We start from the raw sequence: 26,470 nt of genomic DNA on the forward strand, positions 1-26,470 counted from the left end.
CTTCCCATCTCTCTCTGATCCTGGCCCACTGAATTTGGACCCTACCCCTTCCCTTACTTGGCCCAGCACCAGCTTTGCACCTAGCATACCAGGAGAAGTTGTGGAGGGAGGTTGGAAGTGGGATACTTGGGGTGGAATTCTGGGCGTCACTCTGTCTTTCCTCCCCGAATCCTCGATTTCCTCTATATAGTTGGGTGCATATACTTGTAAGTAGCTAACATTTAGTGAGTGCTTACCATGTTCTAGGCACTGAGCAAAGAACGTTATATATTTTAACCCACAACTACTCTAACACAGTTTTTTTTTAATGTTTATTTATTTTTGAGAGAGAGAGAGAGAGAGCAAGAGAAAGAGAGAGACAGAGACAGAGAGAGACAGAGACAGAGAGGGAGAGAGAGAGAAAGCCAAGTGGAAGAAAGGCAGAGAGAGTGGGAGACAGGATTGGAAGTGTGATCTGCTCTGACAGTAGAGAGCCCAATGTGGACTTCCAACTCATGAACCATGAGATCATGACCTGAGCCGAAGTCGGATGCTTAACCAACTGAGCAACCCAGGTGCCCCAACCCGAAACAGATTTTTTTCAAATAAATCTCAAAATCTGAACGAGAACACCAAGGCACCCAGAGCTTAGTTGCCTTTCCAGCGTCAATATACCGGTAAGAGGGAGAGCCAGTGTTCAAAGCCAGGCAGTCTGGCCCCAGTCCCTTAAGGGACTAAGTTTGTGTCATTTGGGAAACCAGCAAGACAAAACAGTACAGGACAGACCAGCGCACAGGAAGAATAACGACAGGAGAGGCCAGACAGGCTAGAGGACAGGTGCGTAATCGAGAGTTACACGCCCAGTCAGGGCTACAGCCAAGTAGGAGGAGGGTAACAGAAAACTAGTAGGAGTCTTGGAAAAGGGTGAGACAGAGAAGGGCAGACAGTCTGATGGGAAAGAGGGGGAGATCATGGAGGTTGTGAGGGAGGCAGAAGACAGGGGACGGGAGACACAGACAGGAAGACAGGATGGCAGGCAGGAGGTTCTCGGGCTCATCCTTGTCTGCACAGATTTTAGAGGAGCTTCCTGAGATGCAGGTGGATCCCATTCTTGGACCTCAACACAATTCTTGGCCAGGGAACAGGGACCCTGGAAGGATCTGGCGCCAGCTCAAAGCGGAGCAGGGTCAGGGCCACCGCCACCTTCATCTCGCTCATGGCAAACTGCTTCCCGATGCAGTTCCTGGGTCAGGGAGGGAAAAGGAAATGAGAAGTGGCCCCAATCCCCTTGCTGGGAACAGCACATGCAGGGCCCTCCTGCATGGGCCCGGCCCCAATCCCTTTCCTTCCCGGACACACACACATCTCGACCCAAGCCTTGCTTCACACTCTGCCCCTGACCTTTGACAAAGCCGACAGTCTTCCAGGACTAACTCCTACTCCTACCTCTGCTGTCAGCAGGCCTAAGATCCTTTTACAAGAGGGTCACCTCCCTGAGCCACACAGGCAAGTAATGTGATTTCTGGCAGTGTTGTCTGGCCCTCTTCTGTCTCCACTGGCAGCCACACATCGTCCACCAACATCTAAGAGGAAGGACTCATTCCCAGGGAGAAACCAAATCCTAGAGCCAATACCTGCAAACATAATCGGCTCTAAGCCCGTTCTGGGAAAGTGGATTCACTATTTGAAGAATTGATAGATTTATGTATTCAGAAAAAAACTGGTTTCTAGTAACTCTTGGAAAGTTTCCTGAAGTTACTATTTAGAGGACAATTTCAGCAGCATCGGAGGATTTCACAGCAGCCACTCTGGAGAACAGTCACCCAGCTCCACGGCCCCTTCAAGTCTGCTTTATGTTTTATACTCCAGGAAACTTTCAAATACCATGTGTCATGTATGAAACAGAGGCTTTTCTCTCAAAAGCAGTTTAATGTCTTCATTTGCATACATTTGCCCACTCAGCGTTGGACTGAGTGTAATGTTAATGTGTGTAGAGCCCAGACCATATATACTGATTTGACAACTGGGAAAATTGTCAAGTACGTGACCATTACCATGTATTCAAGAATTCTTTTGGATAGACGCAAACATAACAGCCACACAGATTAGTCGAATACTTCATGAAACCCTTAAGAGGCTACAGTAACCATCCCCACGTATGACTTAAATATTTTAGATATGCAAGGCAGCTGAGAATGGACACACATGCAAAGAAGTCAGTGGTTCAGTGCGGGGACAGAATGGCGAGTTGAGTAGGAAAGGCTGGTTTGAGAATGTGCACAAAAGAAGTCTATTGATTCCATCCAGACTTTGAAATCAACAGCAGTTGAAAATTAACATGTGAGAAAATCTATTGCGCAAAGTCCTACTCATACAGTGAATCAAATACCAGAATGCAGTGAGCTTTGGATCAGCCACTGACACTGAATTGTAGCTACAGGTTAGGTATGAGCGATGGGTCAAAGTCTCCAGGTCATGTGGTGCTTACCAACTTTCTTTTGTAAATAGACAGGGATACACCTTTTTCCTAGCACAGAGACACGCAACGGCATATCTGTAGGCACCCATATTAACATAGGAAGTCACAAACATCAGGTGTATACCCAGAAAACAGCCCCCCATCCCATCTTGGTACAAGTAACTCACCTTGCTCCTCCTGAGAAGGGCAAGAAAGCATGGCTGTGTCGGGCAGAACCCGGTGCAAACCGTGAAGGGTCAAACTCCTGCAGAGGGAGCACCAGGACTAGGACAGGTGTGGTCAAGCCCCTCCTTCCTATCAACCAGCCACCAGATGGACCACCCAGAGGTGGGACAGGAGGATGCATTGGTCTGGAGAGCTCATCCCAGCCCCTCTTCCCAAGGCCATGATACCTCTGGGTTTGGCCACACATTCGGGTTGTGGTGAAGGGCATAAATGGAGAGGGACACCTGGAATCCTGTGGGACAGAAGAGAGAAGACGGATCATATCCACGCCACGAGGAGTCATGTGCATGCACAAACAGCCTGGAAGCCACAGTGAAAGCCACTGCTCATCATTGTGAGTGGAATGACTGTGTTGCAAGAGAGATGGGGTGGACAAGGAAAGCACCCGTACACTCATTACGAGAGAACCATGCCTGGGCTGAGAAGTAGGAAAGAACAGGAGGCTTACTTTTTGGAACAACTCAAGTGACAGAAAACTCACATTTATCAAGTAGCATCCATAGGCCCTTGGGTAATATGCATGAACTCATTCAATCCTCACAACAACCCTCCAGTGAAGGCACTCATGTCCCCATTGTCCATATCAGGCACCTAGAGCCTCAGAGAGGCTAAACTACTTGCCTATATCCACACAGCTAGGATGTGGCAGGCCTGGAGTTCAGATCAGAGGTGAGCCAACGGTGGCCTCCAACCATGGCTGGATTCTCAGATCTGGTCATCAGGTACTCTCTGCCACCAATCTGAGGGCTCCCCACTGACTGGACTGTCAAAATAATGACAGTGGATTCCCTGATCTACTTCAATGACTCGACCCCACAGGGAAGGAAAAAGAGCTCTGTCTGGCCCAGAGGGATTTTCTCTCCAGCCATCAAATCTCTGGATATTACAAGGTTATGCTAATTTTGAAGCCCCTTGCTGAAGTCAGCACCTCCTTGTAGAGAAGATGCAATGTATTGAGTCATTTTTATTTTAACTGATATGTATATAGTTGTTTGCCTTTGTCACAAAGGGGTTATCCAAATGTTATGTCAAATCTTCAGGATATTCAAATAGGTATGACAGTGAAGACAGAATTGGTCCATGAGTTTAGACTTGGAGTCAGGAATTGGAGTATGTAGTTTTAAATCAGAGAATGTCAGTGCCTTCAGTGGGAATGCTGTAGCATCACAAAACAATGGGATCTCATGGTAATAGAATGTTTTTGTTGGATAAGTTTGGAAACTTAGGATTCTGTTCTTTTGAGATCTTAGAATTGAGATGCACCTTACAGGTTATTTGGGAGAATGAACCGAAATAGAATATATTCTCCATAGATAGGAAGGGGAAGTAACCTTTATGACACTTTGGCAGTGCTCTGGCTCTGTGTCAGGCATTTTCTATCCTCATCCAAACTAAAGAGTAAGTGTCCATTTATGGATGAAAGATGACCAGAGTGATTGAGAACTGCCACATGACATGTGGACCACTGACGTCCCATGTGTTCCTGCAGAGTGTTGCTGTGTGAGTGTGGTGACCTTCATACCTTTGGGTAAGGAACGTCCATCAGGGAAAGTGATGGGCTTGTTGAGCTCTCTGCCAATGCCCGGAACTGGTGGATAGAGTCGCAGTGCCTCTTTAATGCACATGGTGGTGTAAGGCATCTGGTCTAGGTGGTCCCTGAAACGAAGCTACCCTGAAGGACAGGCAAGACTCTGCCAAGCAGGAAATTCTCCAGTTGAGTGGGCTGGGCAATCCCATCTCGTGAGCACTCACCAGGTGATGGAGGTACCATCCCCCAGAAGACTCTGGACCTCCTCCCGGCACCTCTGCTGATGCTCAGGGTGCGTGGCCAGGGCATAGAGGATCCAGCAGATGCCACTGGCTGTGGTGTCATGGCCCTCAAACATGAACGTGTCCACTTCGGCACGGAGGTCCTTGTCAGACAAACTGCTGCCGTCCTCCGTCTGAGAGGAAATGGTGACATGTCAGAGTTTGCCCCTCCCTCCAAGCTTGTGGGCAAAGCCTCATGCCTCCCCTGCTCACACTCACTCTGGCAAAGAGGAGGATGTCCAGGAAGTCCAAGTGCCTCTTGCTCCTGACCTTCTCCAGATCTCCCTCCTCCTGCAGCTGAGCCTTCCTCAGCTTGATCACTCGGTCTGTCCCAGAACAGTGTTCCCAGGCAGAGCTGAGAGCTCTGGGTGCCCAGATACAGCTACCCCCTTGGCCCACCTACCCCCAGCTGTCCCAGCCTGGGTGCCATTTGGATCAGGAGGAGAGTGGTAATAGGTGTACGTGTCAGGGTGAGAGCTGTAGCACCATGTGCTTGCAGGTTGGGTCGCCACTCAACAGCACATCCCAGAGAGACACTGTTTGAATGCCATTGGCAGGGAGTCTCATTCAACCTTCACCCACGTGATGACAAATATCAGCTCAGGCACAGCACTGGCATCCTAAAACCTGCACCAGGGGGGTACCCAGTGTGGGTGTGTCCCAACCTCTGGAGGGGCCTTGGAGGGACAGAGCTCTGCCTGAGTGGGGCCAATCCCTTTGGGATGTCTCTGAAGCAGGAGGCGAGCTGCCTAGGGGCTAGAGTCCAACCTGTATGTTGATGGGCAATCTGGCAGGCCCGGTGGTTCCAGCGGCCTTCAGGGGTCAGCCTATAAATGATGTCATCCTGGTGGAAAACATTCCTCACTCGGGAAAAAAACAGGTTGCTCAGGTCTTGAATGGCCTGGATGTAGGACTGGGAGATCCTGAATGGGAAGGATGCAAAAGGGCCTAAATGGTGGCAGGCATCTGCCCTGGAGTGGATTGGGGCTGTGGGTGAGGGTTCCTCAATCAGTGGGACAGGTATCCGAGGCATTCACCATTTCTTTCTTATGCTCTTGAGATCCTCAGCCCTTTGCGAGGGACATAGACAGCCAAGTTTTTCCCTGTGGCAAGGATCAGGGATCTGTGCCTAATGAAGGTGTGGTGTGGGCTGAATTTGACTGTGGCCTGGAGCTCTCTGCACAATGTTGCTGTTGTTGATGGGAAACACCCAAGCTGCCTTACCTACCTCCCAGGATAAGTCCACGCCAGTTGGTAGGAAATAGGGCCTGGTGCCTGAGAATTTCACTGACCTGTGTGCTTGGTGGCTGCCCTGGTAGCTGAAGGCGCACTTCATAATGGTGTCCAAGGTCATCAAGGAGACATGCTCAAAGATCTCCACATATGAGTTCTGTCTGATGAGGTCCTCCCATTTGTCCTGTGATGTAGGGACACATTAATCCTCTACTCCTCCAGAAGGCCCATGCTGACAAGGCTAGGCTCTCTCTTCTAATGGGATGTCCTCTCTTTCTAAAGTGGCTGTGTTTTTAGCATTTTAGGAAATATAGCAAATAAGTGTTTGTAATGTGATGAGTATTTTCACAGAAACTTTTGCTATGTAATTAATCATGATCTCTCTTAACTTAGGAGCAAGTTATGGCACTAACCACCTTTTAGAAGAACACAAAATGTTTCTGAGGGCCAAAAGGTGGACGTTTTCTGCCGTTTGATCTAGACAAAAGAAACAAGTCAAGTCCCATGTTAGGGAGCAAGCGTCAAGGCAGGAGAAAGGCTAAGGGATCAGTACCAGGATTCCTAAGGAAGGGATATCAGGGACCACATTTCCTTTTGTTCATCAAATGTCAGCTGAGCACAGTTAGTGAGAAATAAGGTTCTGCCCAGAGGTGATATGATGGTGCAACCCAGGCCTGGGGGTTGAGACCTGGTCTCCATTTCCCTCCATGGAGTGGCTAAAATCCATGCAGAAACCGTCAGCCCCAGCCCAGAGCCCATGTCAGTGACATCCTGAAGCTGCTACTGCCAGGCCAGCCAGGGTCACTTGCCCTGTTGTCCAGGGGGATTGACTGCTCTTCCTATCCAAGCCAAAGACATCAAGTGGGGAGGAGAATGGACCCTGGATCCACCATGACTCTCTCTTTTGTTGGCAATGAGCACAGAGTGGAGGCAAGCTTGTGCCTGGAACTGTCCTGTCCCATCCACCCTGGGGAGCCCTGTCTCCTAGTAAGATATAAGTGCTGTGCCTGATGGATGTCTGTGGGACACACATGCCTGAGAGTGGGCTCTGAGAACTGTGCTATGGGTGTGAGCGTGCAGGTGAGCGCGGGATGGACTTACCAGCATCACGCGGACAGAGTCATCCATGAGCCCCACGTAGGGCTTCAGGATGCCATAGTGGAAGGCTGGGGTCAGCATCCGCCGGTGTTGGAACCACATCTGACCATTCAACAGGAGCAAACCATACCCTGGGTCACAATGGGGGTGTGTGGGGAGAGGTACTCCCAAGAGTCGTCTAGGAATTTGGGAGGAACCCAGGGTGTGAGAAGAAGGGCATCCTGGGCAAGTCTGGGAAGGCCAGTGCATGTCAGGAAGGTGACCACGCAAGTATTGGGTCACAGCAAGTGGTCATGACAGCTGAGAGATCAAGGCTGAAACCGAGCAGGTCGCAGGTCATAGAAGGACTTCAGTGAAAAGTCAGGCTGAGATCATTCTCGAGGACTGTGAAGTGATGTGAAAGAAGCTGAGCTGCAGGAGAGCTCTCCCCACCATTAGGAAGGGGTGAGGGTATTTTTTTGAGAGAGAGAAGGAGAAAAGTGAGAGGGAAAGATGGTGAGCCAGGGAGAGGGGCAGAGAGAGGCAGAAAGAGAGAATCTTAACCAGGTTCCAAGCTAGGTGTGGAGCCCAATGTGGGGCTCAATTCCATGACCCTGGTATCATGACCTGAACCAAAATGAAGAGACATCCTCAGCCTACTGAGCCTCCCAGACATCCAGAGGTGAGAGTTTTTTCAGAAGAAGAGAAACGAGGCTCACTTCAGAGTTGAGGGTGTGACTTTGGTGCCGGTCACTACAGTCTTGTTTTATTTGGGCCAAATGGATAGTTGTTGGCAAACAGGAAGGTGGACTACAGTCCTGGTTAAATGTACTTACCTAACCAGGGAGCCAGGAATCTGTAGAAGCCATGAGACTTTGGGTCTGAAAGTTAAGAGGGCATTACAGGACTGAGGGGAACATGGAAGGCAGGCTGCCCCCAGGAGGTGCTGTGGTCCAGGCCAGTGGCCCTCATTCCTTCCTGAGGATTGTAAGCTGGCAGTTTGTGATAAGCCACTCCCCAGTTGCCTCCAAGCCCTGACTCACTTCCTTTCCTGATGGTAACTTGGGCTTAGGAGGGCAGATTCAGTGGTCCATAGCACAGCCCCAATGAGACTGTGATCAGCAAAGAAATATAGAAATCAGGCATTCTATGACCCACCACAGACAGGGATTCTGAATACCAGCCATCACGGACAGCAAATTGACTTTGAGGTCTGGGATCATATCAGTGTGGTGAAAGAAAGAAAGAAAGAAAGAAAGAAAGAAAGAAAGAAAGAAAGATGTAATCCCTCACAGCTGTTTAAGCATTCAATCTAAGTATCTATATTTGGCCTTATGCTGGCTTGTGGGCTAAAAGGATGGTTGCTGGAGGGTACTGAAGGCTGAGCCATGACTCTCTTCCAGAATTTCATAGTCCCCAAGGAATATACCCAAGAGAGAAGAGCCATAGCAGAAGTCATGTGGGATAGTTCTCACCTGATCGCCCCAGGATCACCTTCATGTAGTCCGGGTCATAGACTACGAGGGTAACTTTGCTCCCCCACAGCCAGCGAGGACTGGCACACGGGTATTTCTCTGCCCTTTTCTGAAGCTTTTGTAGCTCTTGGCCATCTTGGAACTGTAACCGAGGGAAAGACAAGTCAATAAAACCTTCCTCTGTAGGTGCACTGCTTAGAGTGGTGGTGGCAGGTAGGCTGGCCACAGGGTGATAGTTCTAGATATCCACAGTGCTTAGGAGTTTGGAACTGTTTCTGATGAGACAGGTTCTGATCTAGATTCCACATTCAGTGAACTGATGTTCTAGTGTGGGAGTGGATTGGGGAAGAGAATCAGGCCTTAGAGGCTGAAGTGTCCTTCAAATACTTAAGGGGCCTGCTCTGTGCTCCCAGGTCATGGCCATCATGGGTTACCCTTCTCTTTAGATCCAGTGCAGTGACCATCCAGTGGGAGCCTCTTACCACAAAACTATGTTATTTTGTCCTCCAAGATCCCCTCAGACCTGCACAGGAGGGGCCCTGGGTCCTGTTTCTGCCCAGCGTAATGCCTCTATTCTGATCACATGCTCTCCTCCTCTAGGGGACCCCAAGGAGCCAAATGGTGCCATGCCTGGCTATTCCCCTCTCTGGGCCATTCTGAGGGCCACTGGTCTCTCAGTTGTCTGGACAAACACTTGGGGCTGCCATCTGTCCCTGAGCAGGTCTGGCAGAGGCCAGGTGAGACTCTCATAGGTGCCCATGGTGGAGATAGGTGCCCATAGGAGGAGACGGTGCCCCTGGTGGCAGTGGCGGGTACCCTGTTGGCAAACACCTCCAGTGTCCACTAGCCTTCAGGCTGCAGCCACCCACTGCAGGCCATGCTCCACTAATGCTACAGCCATGAAAAATGTCCTGCAAGGGAGACACAAGGATAGAAGGCGGATAGAAACAAAGGAGCAGCACAGGCAATGGTCAGGTATTGTGGGCTCTACTGGCTAACAGTCCACCTGAGACAGGAGAGAGGAAAGATAGGGCTGTTGACTCGCCTCTTTCCCACCCTGCAGTTCCCCTTTCATAGTTCCTGGTGGATTTCACCCCTAGGTAGTGCAGTGAGTTTGCAGACCAACAGCATGCTTGTCTTTCATAGGCATTACATTATTTTCATTTTTATCAATTAGAGTGTTACTGTCACCTTTGGTTTGTGCCAGGCAATATTTGCAGATTAGAATGACTTGCTTGAGACTCTAATCATCAGCAGCAGCCTCCCCATTTTACAGAGGAGGAAACAGAGGCATAGAGTATGTGGCAGAGCTAGGATAAATTCTATGGAGCTTGGCTCAGAGACCACATGCTTCCCTGTCCCCATTGTGACTTGTCACCTTGCCTGAAGGTTAGCTTTAACTCACCTCAGGTGGCATTCTAACTCCTGACTTAGCCAATAACAGAGGAATTGAATAAAGGAAGGTTTCAGATAGAATTATAAAAACAAGAAATATTTGGCTACAATATCTGATAGGTCAGCAGCCGATGAGAGATGATTGGGCACTGGGAGTAATATTCGTTATGTAGCAGAACCTGTCTGCTTACAGAGTCTACATACAGTCAGTTAATGGGAAAGTCACTGGAGCAAGTTTTTTAGTTCCTTATGTCAAATCCCAGCTCGGGAAGGTGACAACTGCATCTAACAAAAGGCCCCAATTTCTCCACCTGGACAAATAATCTGGAAGTCATTAGTGCAACAATGTGCAGGAAGGAACTGGGCTCTGGCTGTCTCCCTGTGGCTGACATGAAGTTTCCATCTCTGGCGCCACTCAGTTGAAATCGCTCTGCCTCTTTCTCTGAGAAGAGACCAGTCTCCGCTCTCTACAACACCCCACCTCCTAGGCTTGTTCAATCCACACCCCACTAGTGAGCCCCTCTCCAAATGCCCCCCTTCCTGTAACCCTCCCTCGGGGACCAATGCTGACAGAACTGGTTGGGTAGGTGCTGTCTCCCACCCAGTCACCCCAAGCTGCTCCTTCCTCTGTCACTGCACAGCCTGAGTCAAGCATCCCTTGGGGTCAGCTCTGCGCTGGCCACTGGGGTACTGGAAGGAGGTGACATCCTCAGCCCATGGATTACATGGTGCCGGGTTCGGGGAATGAGAGCTGATGTGGAAACAGATTCTGTTAATGGTGGAGCTCAGTGTGAGTGCTCTTTACCTGCCCCATCCTGGGACCCTTCTCCTGTGTGCCAGTGACTTGTCAGGGTTCTAGCACTGAAACCACTAGTCTGGAACATCCACAGTCTCAGGCACCCAACCTGGTTGTTCCCTACACCTGACGTGATCCCCAGTCCAGCAGTTGACCCTATTTTCCTGTAATCTGCACCTTCTGAGATTCCTGTCTATGCTCTGAGTCCCAGGCATCTCAGGGCCAAGCTGAGAGGATGGGGTTGAGTGGCTGGGCAGGGAAGCATCAGGAAGCCTGTTGTGAGAGAAGAGGCAGGGTTGCTCAGCCTGAAGGGGAAGACTCAGGAAGGAGCAGCCATTGTCCTCAAAGAGCTAAGCTACAAAAGAGCCTGCGGATCTGCCTAAGGAAAGAGGGTCAGACTGGCCTGAGGGCACCAGCACAGGCTTCCTTGGAGGGACTGAGCTCCAGGGCTGGCTTGGGGCACTGAGGTCTGAGAGGTAAGCTAGACCCACGTGCTGTCACCCAAGAAGCCTGTGTGGGATACATCTGCTGACCAAGCGGATGCTCTGAGAATCCAGGCCTGCCCTGTCCTCCCAACCCCCGGCCAGCCGCTTCCTACCTCCTGGATGTCCCCGAAGAGCCAGTGGGAAGGAGGGGACGGGAAGTGCTGGACTGCTTTGAGCAGCCACTGCCTGTGCAGGTAGAGCTGTGCTGCCTTGAGCAACAGCAGAGCCAGGCCTAGCAGAGAGGCCACTTGCAGGAGTCCGGAGACACTGCCCAAGGGTCTGGTGAGGCTCAGTACAGAGACACTCATGGTGCAGGGACAGCTGAATCCTCTGACTGTCCCTGACTGTGGCTGACCTCCCCTGAGCACCCCAGCCTTGTCAGTCCAGGTAGGATTGCCCTGCCCACCTGGAGGGAGGGTAAATGGAGGGGGCAGAGGTTAGACTGGGCCTCCAGTGTTCATTAACTGTGAGGATCCCCCTTGGGAACCAGTGGCAGGAAAGCTTTCTCTGCAGACAGCCGTCAGCAAACTCCCACTTGGCCTTCTCCCTATTATTCATCCAATATTTCAGGAGCACCTCCTAAGTGCCAGGTGTACTTAGTGCCACAACATGGCTGGCTGCAAACAGACAAGAGCCCTGCAAACAAACTGATAGAAGACCACCATTCAGTTATAAAGTTGAGAACATGTGCTTGCTGGGATTATTATCCCTTTTCAGAAAGCAAAAGTCTTACAGGGAGCTTGTGTGATGTGGCCACAGAAGAACTGCCATTGAGAGTGCCAGCTGGGATTAGAATCAGGGGTTCTCCTGACCACCTGCCTCAGCTGCCTCAGCAATGTTCCCCATGCTTGTCACTATCCACTCATTAGTTTTGCCTGGGGCCGAATGGGCCAGCAGACAGAGCACCTGCCAGAGACTTAGATCTCCAGCCCCAGGGCACACTCATGACATAGGAAGCCAATGACATTGACTTCCTGAACCTCAGTTTCTCTTTCTGTAAGGTTGGGTAATCATCCCTTTCCTAAGTTCCTCCCAGGAATGCATATTCATGCAGTCACTCATGCACTCAGCCAATGTTCTTGAGCTCACTATCTGCTAGGTAAAGGCAGAGAACTAACATTACAGGAAAACACAATAAAGCCTGTACTGAAAGAGTGAAGAGTGGGCTGGGCCCTACCAGGGAAAGAGAAAACACAACAGGAGAATGGGATCTTCAAGTGTGAATAGGAGTTCACCAGGTAGAGTGCTAGAGAAGGGGATGGGCACTAAAGGCTCATGGAGAGCCTATGAAAACATATCTGATGAGGACAATTTAATCTCTTACTTGTTCCTGATTTTCTTCTCCAAAGTCAACTCTAGGCCCAAAATTCAGAAAAATAAAAACAAAATATCTTCATGAGGATTTCTTTAGAAGGCACCCTCCATGAGTCCCCTTTTCCTTCTGCCCTGTCCCTCACCCATCTCACCTGTAACTCCAAAGTCCTTCTCTTTTGCCCAACTTTGTGATAGAAGATTCATTACACAACCCACAGCACTGGAATTCCTCTCCCCCCTAAATCGGGGCTCCTGTCCAAACCCAGGGGTACGCAACCACTTTACTCATTCCTCTCAACCTTGCCCAAGTTCTGTGGTTACTTCCCATTCTCTCTGGTCCCAGCCAAGGGAATTTGGACCCTAATACTTCCCTTACTTGGCCTAGCCCAGTTTTGTACCTAGCACACCTGGACAACCTGTGGAGGAGGTTGGAAGTGGGATACTTGGAGCGGAATTCTGTGTGTCAGTCTGTCTTTTCCTTGCTGAATCCTCGATTTCCTCTATATAGTTGGGCACATATACTTGTAAATAGCTAACATTTACTGACTGCTTACTATGTTCTAGGCACTGAGCAAAAAATATTATATATTTTATCCACAACCATTCTAACCCAGATTTTTTTAAATATTTATTTTTGAGAGAGAGAGAGAGAGAGAGAGAGAGAGAGAGAAAGCAAAGTGGGAGAAAGGCAGAGAGAGTGGGAGACAGGATTGGAAGTGTGATCTGCTCTGACAGTAGAGAGCCCAATGTGGACTTCCAACTCATGAACCATGAGATCATGACCTGAGCCGAAGTCGGATGCTTAACCAACTGAGCAACCCAGGTGCCCCAACCCGAAACAGATTTTTTTCAAATAAATCTCAAAATCTGAACGAGAACACCAAGGCACCCAGAGCTTAGTTGCCTTTCCAGCGTCAATATACTGGTAAGAGGGAGAGCCAGTGTTCAAAGCCAGGCAGTCTGGCCCCAGTCCCTTAAGGGACTAAGTTTGTGTCATTTGGGAAACCAGCAAGACAAAACAGTACAGGACAGACCAGCGCACAGGAAGAATAACGACAGGAGAGGCCAGACAGGCTAGAGGACAGGTGCGTAATCGAGAGTTACACGCCCAGTCAGGGCTACAGCCAAGTAGGAGGAGGGTAACAGAAAACTAGTAGGAGTCTTGGAAAAGGGTGAGACAGAGAAGGGCAGACAGTCTGATGGGAAAGAGGGGGAGATCATGGAGGTTGTGAGGGAGGCAGAAGACAGGGGACGGGAGACACAGACAGGAAGACAGGATGGCAGGCAGGAGGTTCTCGGGCTCATCCTTGTCTGCACAGATTTTAGAGGAGCTTCCTGAGATGCAGGTGGATCCCATTCTTGGACCTCAACACAATTCTTGGCCAGGGAACAGGGACCCTGGAAGGATCTGGCACCAGCTCAAAGCGGAGCAGGGTCAGGGCCACCGCCACCTTCATCTCGCTCATGGCAAACTGCTTCCCGATGCAGTTCCTGGGTCAGGGAGGGGAAAGGAAATGAGAAGTGGCCCCAATCCCCTTGCTGGGAACAGCACATGCAGGGCCCTCCTGCATGGGCCCGGCCCCAATCCCTTTCCTTCCCGGACACACACACATCTCGACCCAAGCCTTGCTTCACACTCTGCCCCTGACCTTTGACAAAGCCGACAGTCTTCCAGGACTAACTCCTACTCCTACCTCTGCTGTCAGCAGGCCTAAGATCCTTTTACAAGAGGGTCACCTCCCTGAGCCACACAGGCAAGTAATGTGATTTCTGGCAGTGTTGTCTGGCCCTCTTCTGTCTCCACTGGCAGCCACACATCGTCCACCAACATCTAAGAGGAAGGACTCATTCCCAGGGAGAAACCAAATCCTAGAGCCAATACCTGCAAACATAATCGGCTCTAAGCCCGTTCTGGGAAAGTGGATTCACTATTTGAAGAATTGATAGATTTATGTATTCAGAAAAAAACTGGTTTCTAGTAACTCTTGGAAAGTTTCCTGAAGTTACTATTTAGAGGACAATTTCAGCAGCATCGGAGGATTTCACAGCAGCCACTCTGGAGAACAGTCACCCAGCTCCACGGCCCCTTCAAGTCTGCTTTATGTTTTATACTCCAGGAAACTTTCAAATACCATGTGTCATGTATGAAACAGAGGCTTTTCTCTCAAAAGCAGTTTAATGTCTTCATTTGCATACATTTGCCCACTCAGCGTTGGACTGAGTGTAATGTTAATGTGTGTAGAGCCCAGACCATATATACTGATTTGACAACTGGGAAAATTGTCAAGTACGTGACCATTACCATGTATTCAAGAATTCTTTTGGATAGACGCAAACATAACAGCCACACAGATTAGTCGAATACTTCATGAAACCCTTAAGAGGCTACAGTAACCATCCCCACGTATGACTTAAATATTTTAGATATGCAAGGCAGCTGAGAATGGACACACATGCAAAGAAGTCAGTGGTTCAGTGCGGGGACAGAATGGCGAGTTGAGTAGGAAAGGCTGGTTTGAGAATGTGCACAAAAGAAGTCTATTGATTCCATCCAGACTTTGAAATCAACAGCAGTTGAAAATTAACATGTGAGAAAATCTATTGCGCAAAGTCCTACTCATACAGTGAATCAAATACCAGAATGCAGTGAGCTTTGGATCAGCCACTGACACTGAATTGTAGCTACAGGTTAGGTATGAGCGATGGGTCAAAGTCTCCAGGTCATGTGGTGCTTACCAACTTTCTTTTGTAAATAGACAGGGATACACCTTTTTCCTAGCACAGAGACACGCAACGGCATATCTGTAGGCACCCATATTAACATAGGAAGTCACAAACATCAGGTGTATACCCAGAAAACAGCCCCCCATCCCATCTTGGTACAAGTAACTCACCTTGCTCCTCCTGAGAAGGGCAAGAAAGCATGGCTGTGTCGGGCAGAACCCGGTGCAAACCGTGAAGGGTCAAACTCCTGCAGAGGGAGCACCAGGACTAGGACAGGTGTGGTCAAGCCCCTCCTTCCTATCAACCAGCCACCAGATGGACCACCCAGAGGTGGGACAGGAGGATGCATTGGTCTGGAGAGCTCATCCCAGCCCCTCTTCCCAAGGCCATGATACCACTGGGTTTGGCCACACATTCGGGTTGTGGTGAAGGGCATAAATGGAGAGGGACACCTGGAATCCTGTGGGACAGAAGAGAGAAGAAGACGGATCATATCCACGCCACGAGGAGTCATGTGCATGCACAAACAGCCTGGAAGCCACAGTGAAAGCCACTGCTCATCATTGTGAGTGGAATGACTGTGTTGCAAGAGAGATGGGGTGGACAAGGAAAGCACCCGTACACTCATTACGAGAGAACCATGCCTGGGCTGAGAAGTAGGAAAGAACAGGAGGCTTACTTTTTGGAACAACTCAAGTGACAGAAAACTCACATTTATCAAGTAGCATCCATAGGCCCTTGGGTAATATGCATGAACTCATTCAATCCTCACAACAACCCTCCAGTGAAGGCATTCATGTCCCTATTGTCCATATCAGGCACCTTGAGCCTCAGAGAAGCTAAGCAATTTTCCTATAACCGCACAGCTAGGGTGTAGCAGGCCTGGAGTTCAGATCAGAGGTGAGCCAAGGGTGGCCTCCCACCGTGACTGGGTTCTCAGATCTGGTCATCAGGTGCTCTCTGCCATCAATCTGAGGGCTCCCCACCGACTGGACTGTCAAAATAATGACAGTGGATTCCCTGAAGTGCTTCAATGACTCGACCTCACAGGGAAGGAAAAAGAGCTCTGTCTGGCCCAGTGGGATTGTCTCTCCAGCCATCAAATCTCTGGATTACAAGGTTATGCTAATTTTGAAGCCCCCTCCTGAAGCCAACACCTCCTTGTAGAGAATGCAATGCATTGAGTCATTATTATTTTAACTGGCCTGTATATAGTGTTTTGCCTTTGTTACAAAGGAGTTATCTCAACATTGTGTAAAATCCTGAGGATATTCAAATAGATGTGTCTGGGAACAGAATTGGTCCACGAGTTCTGACTTGGAGTCAGGAATTGGAGTATGTAGTTTTAAATCAGAGAATGTCAGTGCCTTCAATGGGAGTGCTGTAGCATCACAAACCAATGGAATCTCACAGTAATAGAATGTTTTTCCTCGGTAAGAGTAGAAACTTAGGATTGTATGCATTTGAGATCTTAGAATTGAGATGCACCTTACAGGTTATTTGAGAGAATCAACAAAAATAGAAAATATTCTCCATAGATAGGAAGAGGAACTAACCTTTATGACACTTTGGCAGTTCTCTGGCTCTGTGTCAGGCATTTTCTCTCCTCATCCAAACCAGAGAGTAAGTGTCCATTTATTGATGAAAAATGAAGACCAGACATATTCAGAACTACCCCCGGGACATGCGAATTTCTGACCTCCCATGTGCACCTGCAGAACTGATGCACGAGTGTGCTGACCTTCATACCTTTAGATAAGGAGCGTCCATCAGGGAAGGTGATGGGCTTGTTAAGGTCTCTGTTGATGTCTGGAACTGGTGGGTAGAGTCGCAGTGCTTCCTTGATGCACATGGTGGTGTAGGGCATCTGGTCTAGGTGGTCCCTGAAACAAAGCTATCCTGAAGGACAGGCAAGAGGCTGGCAAACAGGGAATTCTCCAGTTGGGTGGACTGGGCTCTCCTATCTCGTGAGCACTCACCAGGTGATGGAGGCACCATCCCCCAGCAGGATCTGGATCTCCTGCCGGCACATTTGCTGATGCTCAGGTTGTGTGGCCAGGGCATAGAGGATCCAGCAGATGCCACTGGCTGTGGTGTCATGGCCCTCAAACATGAACGTGTCCACTTCGGCACGGAGTTCCTTGTCAGACAAGCTGCTGCCATCCTCCATCTGGGAAGACATGGTGACACAGCAGGTTGTCTCCCTCCTCCAAGCTTGTGGGCAAAGCCTCATGCCTCCCCTGCTCACACTCACTCTGGCAAAGAAGAGGATGTCCAGGAAGTCCAAGTGCTTCTTGCTCCTGACCTTCTCCAGAGCTCCCTCCTCCTGCAGCTGAGCCTTCCTCAGCTTGATCACTCGGTCTGTCCCAGAACAGTGTTCCCAGGCAGAGCTGAGAGCTCTGGGTGCCCAACACAGCCACCCACCTTAGCCCACCTGCTGCCTGTATCCTGGCCTGGGTGCCAGCTGGATCAGGAGGAAAGTGGTAATGTCAGGGTGAGAGCTATGGCACCATGTGCTTGTGTGTTGGGTCACCCCTCAACAGGACAGCCCAGGGAGGCTCAGCTTGAATGCTGCTGGCAGGGGGTCTCATTCAACCTTCACCCATGTGCTGACACATGTCAGCTCCTGCACAGCACTGGCATCCTAACACCTGCACCAGGGGGGTACCCAGGGTAGGTGTGTCCCAGCCCCTGAAGTGGCTCAAGGGGGGATAGGGCTTTGCTTGAGTGTTCAGTGCCTGTCCCTTTGAGATGTGTCCAGTGAAGGAGGGAGCCACCCAGGGGTCAGAGTCCATCCTGTGTGTTGATGGGCTAGCTGGCAGGCCCGGTGGTTCCAGCGGCCTTCAGGGGTCAGCTTGTAGATGATGTCATTCTGGTGGAAAGCATTCCTCACTCGGGAAAAAAACAGGTTGCTCAGGTCTTGAATGGCCTGGATGTAGGACTGGGAGATCCTAAATGGGGAGGATGCAGAAGGGCCTTGATGGAAGGAGACTTCTGCCCTGAAGTGGATTTGGGGCTGTGAGTGAGGGTTCCTCAGTCAGTGGGACAGGTAACTTGAGGCATTCACACTTTCTGTCTTAGTACCCTCAAGACCCTCAGCCCTTTGTGAGGGACATTGCAGCCAGGCTTTTCCATATGGCAGGGACCTGGGGTCTGTGCCTAAAGAAGGTGTGCTGTGGGCTGAATTTGACTGTGGTCTGGGGTGCTCTGCAGAATGTGGCTGTCTGTGCTGGGAAACACCCCAACTGCTCTACTTACCTCTCAGCATGATAGGAGATACGACCCAGAAACTGGGGATTTCACTGACCTGTCTGCTTGCTTGCTGCCCTGGTAGCTGAAGGCACACTTCATAATGGTGTCCAAGGTCATCAAGGAGACATGCTCAAAAATCTCCAGATATGAGTTCTGTCTGATGAGGTCCTCCCACTTGTCCTGTGTTGGAGGGACACATTAATCCTCTACTCCTCCAGAAGGCCCATGCGCTCTCTGTAGATATTCTGATGAGATGTCCTCACCTTCTAAAGGGGATGTGTTTTAACATTTTTTTAATGTTTATTCTTGAGACAGATAGAGACAGAGTGTGAACAGTGGAGGTGCAGAGAGAGGGGGACAGAATCAGAAGCTGGTCCAGGCTCCAAGCTGTCAGCACAAAGCCCGACATGGGGCTTGATCTCACAAAGTGTGAGATCATGACCTGAGCTGAAGTCAGACGTTTAACCGACTGAGCCTCGCAGATACCCCAGATGTGTTTTAACAATTTGGGAACATACAGCAAATACGTGTTTGCAATGTGATGAGTTTTTTCTCAAAAACTTTTGTTACGTAAGTAATCACTATCTCCTACAAGTTAGGAGCAATTTATGATGCTAATAACCTTTAGCAGACCAGAAAACAATGTTTCCAAGGGGACAAGGGGTGAATCTTCTCTCTCCTGTGATTGATCTAGACACGAGAAAGAAAAGGTGAAGTCCCACATTAGGTAGCAAGTGTCAAGGCAAAAGAAAAGTAATGGGCCAGTACCAGGATTCCTAAGTAAAGGTATCAGGGACTGTTCAACAAATGTCAGCTCATCACAGTTAGTGAGACAGGGTCCTGCTCAGAAGTGATACTAGGGCATGATCCAGCCCTGGGTTTTGAGATCTGGTCTCCACTTCCCTTCATGAAGTGGTGAAAATCTATGCAGAAGCTTTTGCCCCAAGGCTAGTGCCCACCTCAGTGACATCCTGGGGTGTTCACCTGTAAATGAAGCTGCTACTGCCCAGGCCAGCCAGGGCCACTTGTCCTGTTGTCCAGGGGGATTGACCGCTCTTCCTATCCAAGCCGAAGACATAAAGTGGGAGGAGAAGGGACCCTGGATCCACCATGACTGTCTCTTCTGTGGGCAATGAGCACAGAGTGGAGGCAAGCCTGGGCACTTTCTTTTCCCTCCCTCGTTGGGGTACCCGGCCTCATAGTAAAGTATAAGTGCATGATTTTTAGGGCGGTGCCTGACTGATGTCTCCAGGACACATCTGCCTGAGAGTGGGCTCTGTGAACTATGCTGTGGGCGTGAGTGTGCAGGTGAGCGTAGGACGGACTTACCAGCATCACATGGACAGAGCCGGCCATGAGCCGCATGTAGGGCTTCAGGATGTCATAGTGGAAGGCTGGGGTCAGCATCCGCCGGTGCTGGAACCACCTCTGCCCATTCAACAGGAGCAAACCGTACCCTGGGCCACAATGGGGCTGTGTTGGAAGGGATCTCCCAAGAGTTGTCCAGGGTATTTGGGAGGAACCCAGAGTGTGAGATGAAGGGCATCCTGGGTGAGGCAGGGAAGGCCAGTGCATGTCGGGAAAGTAAATTTCCAAGAGCTGGTTCACAGCAAGTGGTCATGACAGCTGAGAGATCAAGATGGAAACTGAGTGGGGTGTGAGTCTTAGAAGGACTTTGGTGAAAAGTGAGGTTGACATCATTTCCGAGGACTGTGAAGTGTTGTGGAAGAGGCTGAGCTGCAGGAGGGCTCTCCCACCATTAGGAAGTGTTTCATCAGAAGGAGAGAATGGACATATGAGGAGTTTAAGATACAAAACAGATGAACATAAGGGAAGGGAAGCAAAAATAATATAAAAACAGGGAGGGGGACAAAAACCTAAGAGACTCAATATGGAGAACAAACAGAGGGTTACCGGAGGGGTTGTGGGAGGAGGGATGGGCTAAATGGTAAGGGGCATTAAGGATTCTACTCCTGAAATCATTGTTGCACTATATGCTAACAAACATAGATTTAAATTAAAAAATATGTTAAATAAAAAGCCCTTAAAAAAGAAAGATAAAAAGAAGAGAATGGAGAGGATGGAGCTCCATTCAGCGATGAGGGTGTGACTGTGGTTCCGGTCACCTCTTGTTTAATCTGGGCCGAATGGATAGTTTTTGGCAAGCCTAACCAGAAGGTGGACTGTAGTCCTGATTCCATGTACTTACCTATCCAGGGAGCCAGGAATCTGGAGGCGTCATGACGCTTTGGGTCTGAAAAGTACAAGGGGCATTACAGGAAACTGGAGGGAACTGAGGAGGCAGCTGTGGTCCAGGCCATTGGCCTCCATCCCTTCCTGAGGACTGTAAGCTGCCAGTTTGTTTCCATCCACTTCCCACTTGCCTCCCAACCATGAATCTTGTTTCTTTCCTGACAGTCACTGTAGGCTCATGATGGCAGACTCAGTGTCTATAGCATAGCCCCAACGAGGATTTTGAATCAGCAAGAAATATAACTGCTGTCCTCAGTGCCACTGAAAAGACAGTAGCTGGTGTGTATTTTTTAATGATGACCCAGGATTTCCATGACATAGCATGGGCAACAGATAGGGTTCCAAATCCCAGGCATCATGGATAGCAAATTGTCTTTAAGATCTGGGATCATATAAGTTTGGTGAAGGAAGGAAGGAAGGAAGGAAGGAAGGAAGGAAGGAAGGAAAAGAAAAGAGAAAAGAAAAGAAAGAAAGGTAGAGGGAAGGAAGGGAAGGAAGGGAGAGAGAAGGAAGGGAAGGAAGGCAAGAACAGAAAGAAGGGAGACAAAAAAGAAAAGAAAAGAAAGAAGGAAAGAAGTAAAGAAAGAAAGAAAGAAAGAAAAAGAAAGAAAAAGAAAAATGTAAGCATTCCATCTAAGTATCTATATTTGGCCTTATGCTGGCTTGTGGGCTAGAAGGATGGTTGCTGGAGGGTACTGAAGGCTGAGCCATGACTCTCTTCCAGAATTTTATAGTCCCCAAAGAATGTACCCAAGAGGGAAGAGCCATAGCAGAAGTCATGTGGGATAGTTCTCACCTGATCGCCCCAGGATCACCTTCATGTAGTCCGGGTCATAGACTACGAGGGTAACTTTGCTCCCCCACAGCCAGCGAGGACTGGCACACGGGTATTTCTCTGCCCTTTTCTGAAGCTTTTGTAGCTCTTGGCCATCTTGGAACTGTAACCGAGGGAAAGACAAGTCAATAAAACCTTCCTCTGTAGGTGCACTGCTTAGAGTGGTGGTGGCAGGTAGGCTGGCCACAGGGTGATAGTTCTAGATATCCACAGTGCTTAGGAGTTTGGAACTGTTTCTGATGAGACAGGTTCTGATCTAGATTCCACATTCAGTGAACTGATGTTCTAGTGTGGGAGTGGATTGGGGAAGAGAATCAGGCCTTAGAGTCTGAAGTGTTCTTCAATTACTTAAGGGGCCTGCTCTGTGCTCCCAGGTCATGGCCATCATGGGCTACCCTTCTCCTTAGATCCAGTGCAGTGACCATCCAGTGGGAACCTCTTACCACAAAGCTATGTTACTTTGTCCACCACGATGCCCTCAACCTGTACAGCAGGGGCCCTGGGTCCTGTTTCTGCCCAGCGTAATGCCTCTATTCTGATCACGTGCTCTCCTCCTCTAGGGGACCCCAAGGAGCCAAATGGTGCCATGCCTGGCTATTTCCCTCTCTGGGCCATTCTGAGGGCCACTGATCTGTCAGCTGTCTGGACAAACACTTGGGGCTGCCATCTGTCCCTGAGCAGGTCTGGCCAGGGCCAGGTGACAATCTTGTAGAAGAGACATTGCCCACGGTGGCAGTGGCAGTTACTCTGTCGGTAAATACCCAACGTCCACTGGCCTTCAGCCTGCGACCACTCAATGCAGGCTATGCTCCACTAAAGCTGCAGCCACAAAAAATGTCCCCCAAGGGAGGCACAAGGAAGAAGGAGGACAGAAACTAAAGGGGCAGCACAGACAATGGTCAGGTGTTGTGGGCTCTGCTACTAGCAGTCAGGCTGAGACAGGGGAGGAAAGATGGGGCTGTTGACTCACCTCTTTCCCACCCTGCAGTTCCCCTTTCATAGTTCCTGGTGGATTTCACCCCTAGGTAGTGCAGTGAGTTTGCAGACCAACAGCATGCTTGTCTTTCATAGGCATTACATTATTTTCATTTTTATCAATTAGAGTGTTACTGTCACCTTTGGTTTGTGCCAGGCAATATTTGCAGATTAGAATGACTTGCTTGAGACTCTAATCATCAGCAGCAGCCTCCCCATTTTACAGAGGAGGAAACAGAGGCATAGAGTATGTGGCAGAGCTAGGATAAAATCTACGGAGCTTGGCTCAGAGACCACATGCTTCCCTGTCCCCATTGTGACTTGTCACCTTGCCTGAAGGTTAGCTTTAACTCACCTCAGGTGGCATTCTAACTCCTGACTTAGCCAATAACAGAGGAATTGAATAAAGGAAGGTTTCAGATAGAATTATAAAAACAAGAAATATTTGGCTACAATATCTGATAGGTCAGCAGCCGATGAGAGATGATTGGGCACCGGGAGTAATATTCGTTATGTAGCAGAACCTGTCTGCTTACAGAGTCTACATACAGTCAGTTAATGGGAAAGTCACTGGAGCAAGTTTTTTAGTTCCTTATGTCAAATCCCAGCTCGGGAAGGTGACAACTGCATCTAACAAAAGGCCCCAATTTCTCCACCTGGACAAATAATCTGGAAGTCATTAGTGCAACAATGTGCAGGAAGGAACTGGGCTCTGGCTGTCTCCCTGTGGCTGACATGAAGTTTCCATCTCTGGCGCCACTCAGTTGAAATCGCTCTGCCTCTTTCTCTGAGAAGAGACCAGTCTCCGCTCTCTACAACACCCCACCTCCTAGGCTTGTTCAATCCACACCCCACTAGTGAGCCCCTCTCCAAATGCCCCCCTTCCTGTAACCCTCCCTCGGGGACCAATGCTGACAGAACTGGTTGGGTAGGTGCTGTCTCCCACCCAGTCACCCCAAGCTGCTCCTTCCTCTGTCACTGCACAGCCTGAGTCAAGCATCCCTTGGGGTCAGCTCTGCGCTGGCCACCGGGGTACTGGAAGGAGGTGACATCCTCAGCCCATGGATTACATGGTGCCGGGTTCGGGGAATGAGAGCTGATGTGGAAACAGATTCTGTTAATGGTGGAGCTCAGTGTGAGTGCTCTTTACCTGCCCCATCCTGGGACCCTTCTCCTGTGTGCCAGTGACTTGTCAGGGTTCTAGCACTGAAACCACTAGTCTGGAACATCCACAGTCTCAGGCACCCAACCTGGTTGTTCCCTACACCTGACATGATCCCCAGTCCAGCAGTTGACCCTGTTTTCCTGTAATGTGACACCTTCTGGGATTCCTGTCTATGGTCTGCATAGGTTGGGAAACCGCTAATATCTGACTTCCAGGCATCTCACGGCCAGGCTGAGAGGATGGGGTTGAGTGGCTGGGCAGGGAAGCATCAGGAAGCCTGTTCTGAGACAAGAGGCAGGGCTGCTCAGCCTGAAGGGGAAGACTCTGGAAGGAGCAGCCATTGTCCTCAAAGAGCAAAGCTGCACCACAGCCTGCAGATCTGCCTAAAGAAAGAGGGCACCAGCACAGGCTTCCCTGGAGGGGCCGAGCTCCAGGGCTGGCGTGGGGCACCGAGGTCTGAGAGGTAAGCTAGACCCACGTGCTGTCACACAAGAAGCCTGTGGGATGCATCTGCTGACCAGGAGGATACTCTGAGAATTCAGGCCCACTCTGTCCCCCCATTCCCCAACCAGCCCCTTCCTACCTCCTGGATGTGCCCAAAGAGCCAGTGGGAAGGAGGCGACGGGAAGTGCTGGACCGCTTTGAGCAGCCACTGCCTGCGCAGGTAGAGCTGTGCTGCCTTGAGCAACAGCAGAGTGAAGCCTAGCAGGGAGGCCACTTGCAGGAGCCCAGAGACACCGTCCAGGGGTCTGGTGAAGCTCAGCACAGAGACACTCATGGTGCAGGGACAGCTGGATCCGTTGACTATTCCTGACTGTGGCTGACCTCCCCTGAGCACCGCAGCCTTGTCAGTGCAAGGAAGATTGCCCTGCCAACAGAGAGGGAGGGAAATAGGAGGGGGCAGAGGTTAGACTGGGCCTCCAGAGTTCATTAACTGAGAGGATCCACCTTAGGAACCAGTGAGAGGAAAGCTTTCCCAGCAGACAGCAACAGTGGCTGGCTAACTCCCACTTGCCCATCTCCCGATTTATCATCCAATATTTCAGGAGCACCCCTAAGTACCAGGTGTACTGAATGCCACAACACAGCTGCCTACAAACAGACATGAGCCCTGACAGCAAGAAGACCGCAGTCCAGTTACCGAGTTCAGAATGTGTGGTTGGTTGGCTTATTCTCCCTTATCAGAGAGCAGAAGTCTTACAGGGAGCTAGTGTGATGTGGCCACAGGAGCACTGCCATTGAGAGTGCCAGCTGGGATTAGAATCAGGGGTTCTCCTGACCACCTGCCTCAGCTGCCTCAGCAATGTTCCCCATGCTTGTCACTGTCCACCCACCAGTTGTGCCTGGAGCGGACTGTGCTGGCAGACAGAGCACTGGCCCTAGACTCAGATCCCCAGCCCCAGGGCACGCTCATGACATAGGAAGCCAGTAATGTAGACTACTTGAACCTCGGTTTCTCCTTCTGGAAGGTGAGGTAATCGTCCCTTTCCCAAATTACCCCCAAGTTCCTTCCTCCAAAGTCCTCCTTTCTTGACTTCATGACAGAAGATTCATCACACAACCCTTGGACCAGAGTTCTTTCCTGCTTTCCCTAAATCCTGGGCTCCTGTCCAAACCCTAGGGGACATAATCACATGATCCATTCCCCTCAACTTAATATGGTTACCTTCCATCCCTCTGTGGCCCCTAGTCAGAGACTTTGGAGCCAGACAATTTCCCTTACTTGGCCCAGCACCAGCTTTGCAACTAGCATACCAGGAGCAGTTGTGGAGAGAGCATGGAAGTAGGACAGCCTGGGTGCAATTCTGGGGGTCACTCTGTCTTTGCCTCCCAGAGTCCCCGGTTTCCTCTATACAGTGAGCACATGATGCTTGGTGTAGCTAACATTTAGTGAGCACTTACTATGTTCTAGGCACTGAGAAAGAAACCTTAGAGGTTTTCTCCACAACAGCCTTACGGAATAGACTTTTTAACAAAAATCCCCAAGTCGAAGTGAGAAAACCATGGCATGAAGAGCTTAGTTGTCTGTCCAGAGTCACCCTCCTGGTAAGAGGGAGAGCCGGCATTCAGTCCAGGAAGTCCTGCCCCAGAGACTTGGCTGTGAACCATTTGTTGAAAACCAGGCTCCAGCCCGCAGGGGGCAACGCCCAAACGCTGCAGGGGACGTTTCATGCTTGCTTTGTTTGATCCAGTGTTTCCTGGGAGCAGCAGTGTGTTTCGGGTATCAATCCCACATTTTGGCATAAATGCAAGCCTCACTATGCAGGGCTGTTTTTGTGAGCAAGTGTAGGGCACACCATGTCCGTAGATGTAGCAGTCGTTGAAGACGATGCTCACAGAGAATTTTCACGATGTGAGTAAAGCTGATGATAAACTGGTCAAAAGAACGTAGAGCTCTCTGTAGAGAGTTTAAGTCTTACTAAGTTGTGCTGGCATCGTCAACATTATTAAAGAGTCAATATCTGTCCCGTTCATTTGCTATCCAGACACCACAAGCAAGGGTTCTTTGAAGGTTGTAATGGGGCAACCCATGTCTTATGCTTCCTATCGCGTGGGACTGAGGGCTGTGCCTACTGATGATACCCAGGGAATACTTACTGATGTGACGAACGAATGAAGCTGGAAATCAGGATAACATTGCACCAGTTAGATCACTGTCTTGAAGAGACTAGGTTTAGTGTTGGTTGCCACATTTTAAAGGGAAATGAGTATTTCCTGGCTCTGTGAATAGGCCGCAGAAAGGCAGGTGAATGGGTGCAGTCATTCCCCAAGGCAGAAGCTTGAAGTGATTACTCAAGTGATTACTCATAATACCAGGCACTTGCTGTTTCTGGGGCTGATGTATATTCCTAAATATTGGCTTGCTTTTCCCACCTAAGAGAAGGCTTGAAGCCATAATGTTTATTTTTGGCTGGGGCATTATGCAGCACCCCTTTCTACCTAGAATGAGATCTAGGGTGATTCTGAGAATGTGAGCGCTCCTTACCCAGTACCATGCA

At 49.8% G+C, this 26,470-nt stretch overlaps 2 protein-coding genes across 2 annotated transcripts; both read right to left on the reverse strand.

The window, feature by feature from the left end:
* Positions 1–957: 957 nt before the first annotated feature.
* On the reverse strand, positions 958–12,841 carry LOC115520895 (cytochrome P450 4A11-like). The gene is made up of 12 exons (XM_030325652.1): positions 11,067–12,841; positions 8,278–8,419; positions 7,639–7,683; positions 6,827–6,954; positions 5,785–5,909; positions 5,261–5,415; positions 4,712–4,818; positions 4,436–4,626; positions 4,206–4,339; positions 2,851–2,915; positions 2,626–2,702; positions 958–1,222 (listed from the first exon to the last, which is right to left on the reverse strand). Exons 1-12 carry the CDS (start codon positions 11,259–11,261, stop codon positions 1,054–1,056), a joined length of 1,533 nt encoding a protein of 510 aa, XP_030181512.1. The 5' UTR covers positions 11,262–12,841; the 3' UTR covers positions 958–1,053.
* A 652-nt stretch (positions 12,842–13,493) lies between these two features.
* LOC115520896 (cytochrome P450 4A11-like) lies at positions 13,494–24,352 on the reverse strand. The gene is made up of 12 exons (XM_030325653.1): positions 24,055–24,352; positions 21,293–21,434; positions 20,453–20,497; positions 19,573–19,700; positions 18,299–18,423; positions 17,788–17,942; positions 17,246–17,352; positions 16,971–17,161; positions 16,741–16,874; positions 15,387–15,451; positions 15,162–15,238; positions 13,494–13,758 (listed from the first exon to the last, which is right to left on the reverse strand). Exons 1-12 carry the CDS (start codon positions 24,247–24,249, stop codon positions 13,590–13,592), a joined length of 1,533 nt encoding a protein of 510 aa, XP_030181513.1. The 5' UTR covers positions 24,250–24,352; the 3' UTR covers positions 13,494–13,589.
* Positions 24,353–26,470: the final 2,118 nt, after the last annotated feature.

Source organism: Lynx canadensis, chromosome C1 (genome assembly GCF_007474595.2).
Source record: "Lynx canadensis isolate LIC74 chromosome C1, mLynCan4.pri.v2, whole genome shotgun sequence".
In the NCBI taxonomy this organism is placed as follows: Eukaryota; Metazoa; Chordata; class Mammalia; order Carnivora; family Felidae; genus Lynx; species Lynx canadensis.

What these genes read in the sequence shown, in the direction of transcription:
- LOC115520895 (XM_030325652.1), bottom strand. Translation starts at nt 11,261, where the DNA reads ATGAGTGTCTCTGTACTGAGCCTCACCAGACCCTTGGGCAGTGTCTCC. An exon ending in ACTCTGTCCGCGTGATGCTG is followed by an intron (nt 5,910 to 6,826) that starts GTAAGTCCATCC and finishes CCTACATCACAG; the next exon opens with GACAAATGGGAGGACCTCAT. An exon ending in ATGTGTGGCCAAACCCAGAG is followed by an intron (nt 2,703 to 2,850) that starts GTATCATGGCCT and finishes CTCCCTCTGCAG; the next exon opens with GAGTTTGACCCTTCACGGTT.
- LOC115520896 (XM_030325653.1), bottom strand. Translation starts at nt 24,249, where the DNA reads ATGAGTGTCTCTGTGCTGAGCTTCACCAGACCCCTGGACGGTGTCTCT. An exon ending in GCTCTGTCCATGTGATGCTG is followed by an intron (nt 18,424 to 19,572) that starts GTAAGTCCGTCC and finishes CCTCCAACACAG; the next exon opens with GACAAGTGGGAGGACCTCAT. An exon ending in ATGTGTGGCCAAACCCAGTG is followed by an intron (nt 15,239 to 15,386) that starts GTATCATGGCCT and finishes CTCCCTCTGCAG; the next exon opens with GAGTTTGACCCTTCACGGTT.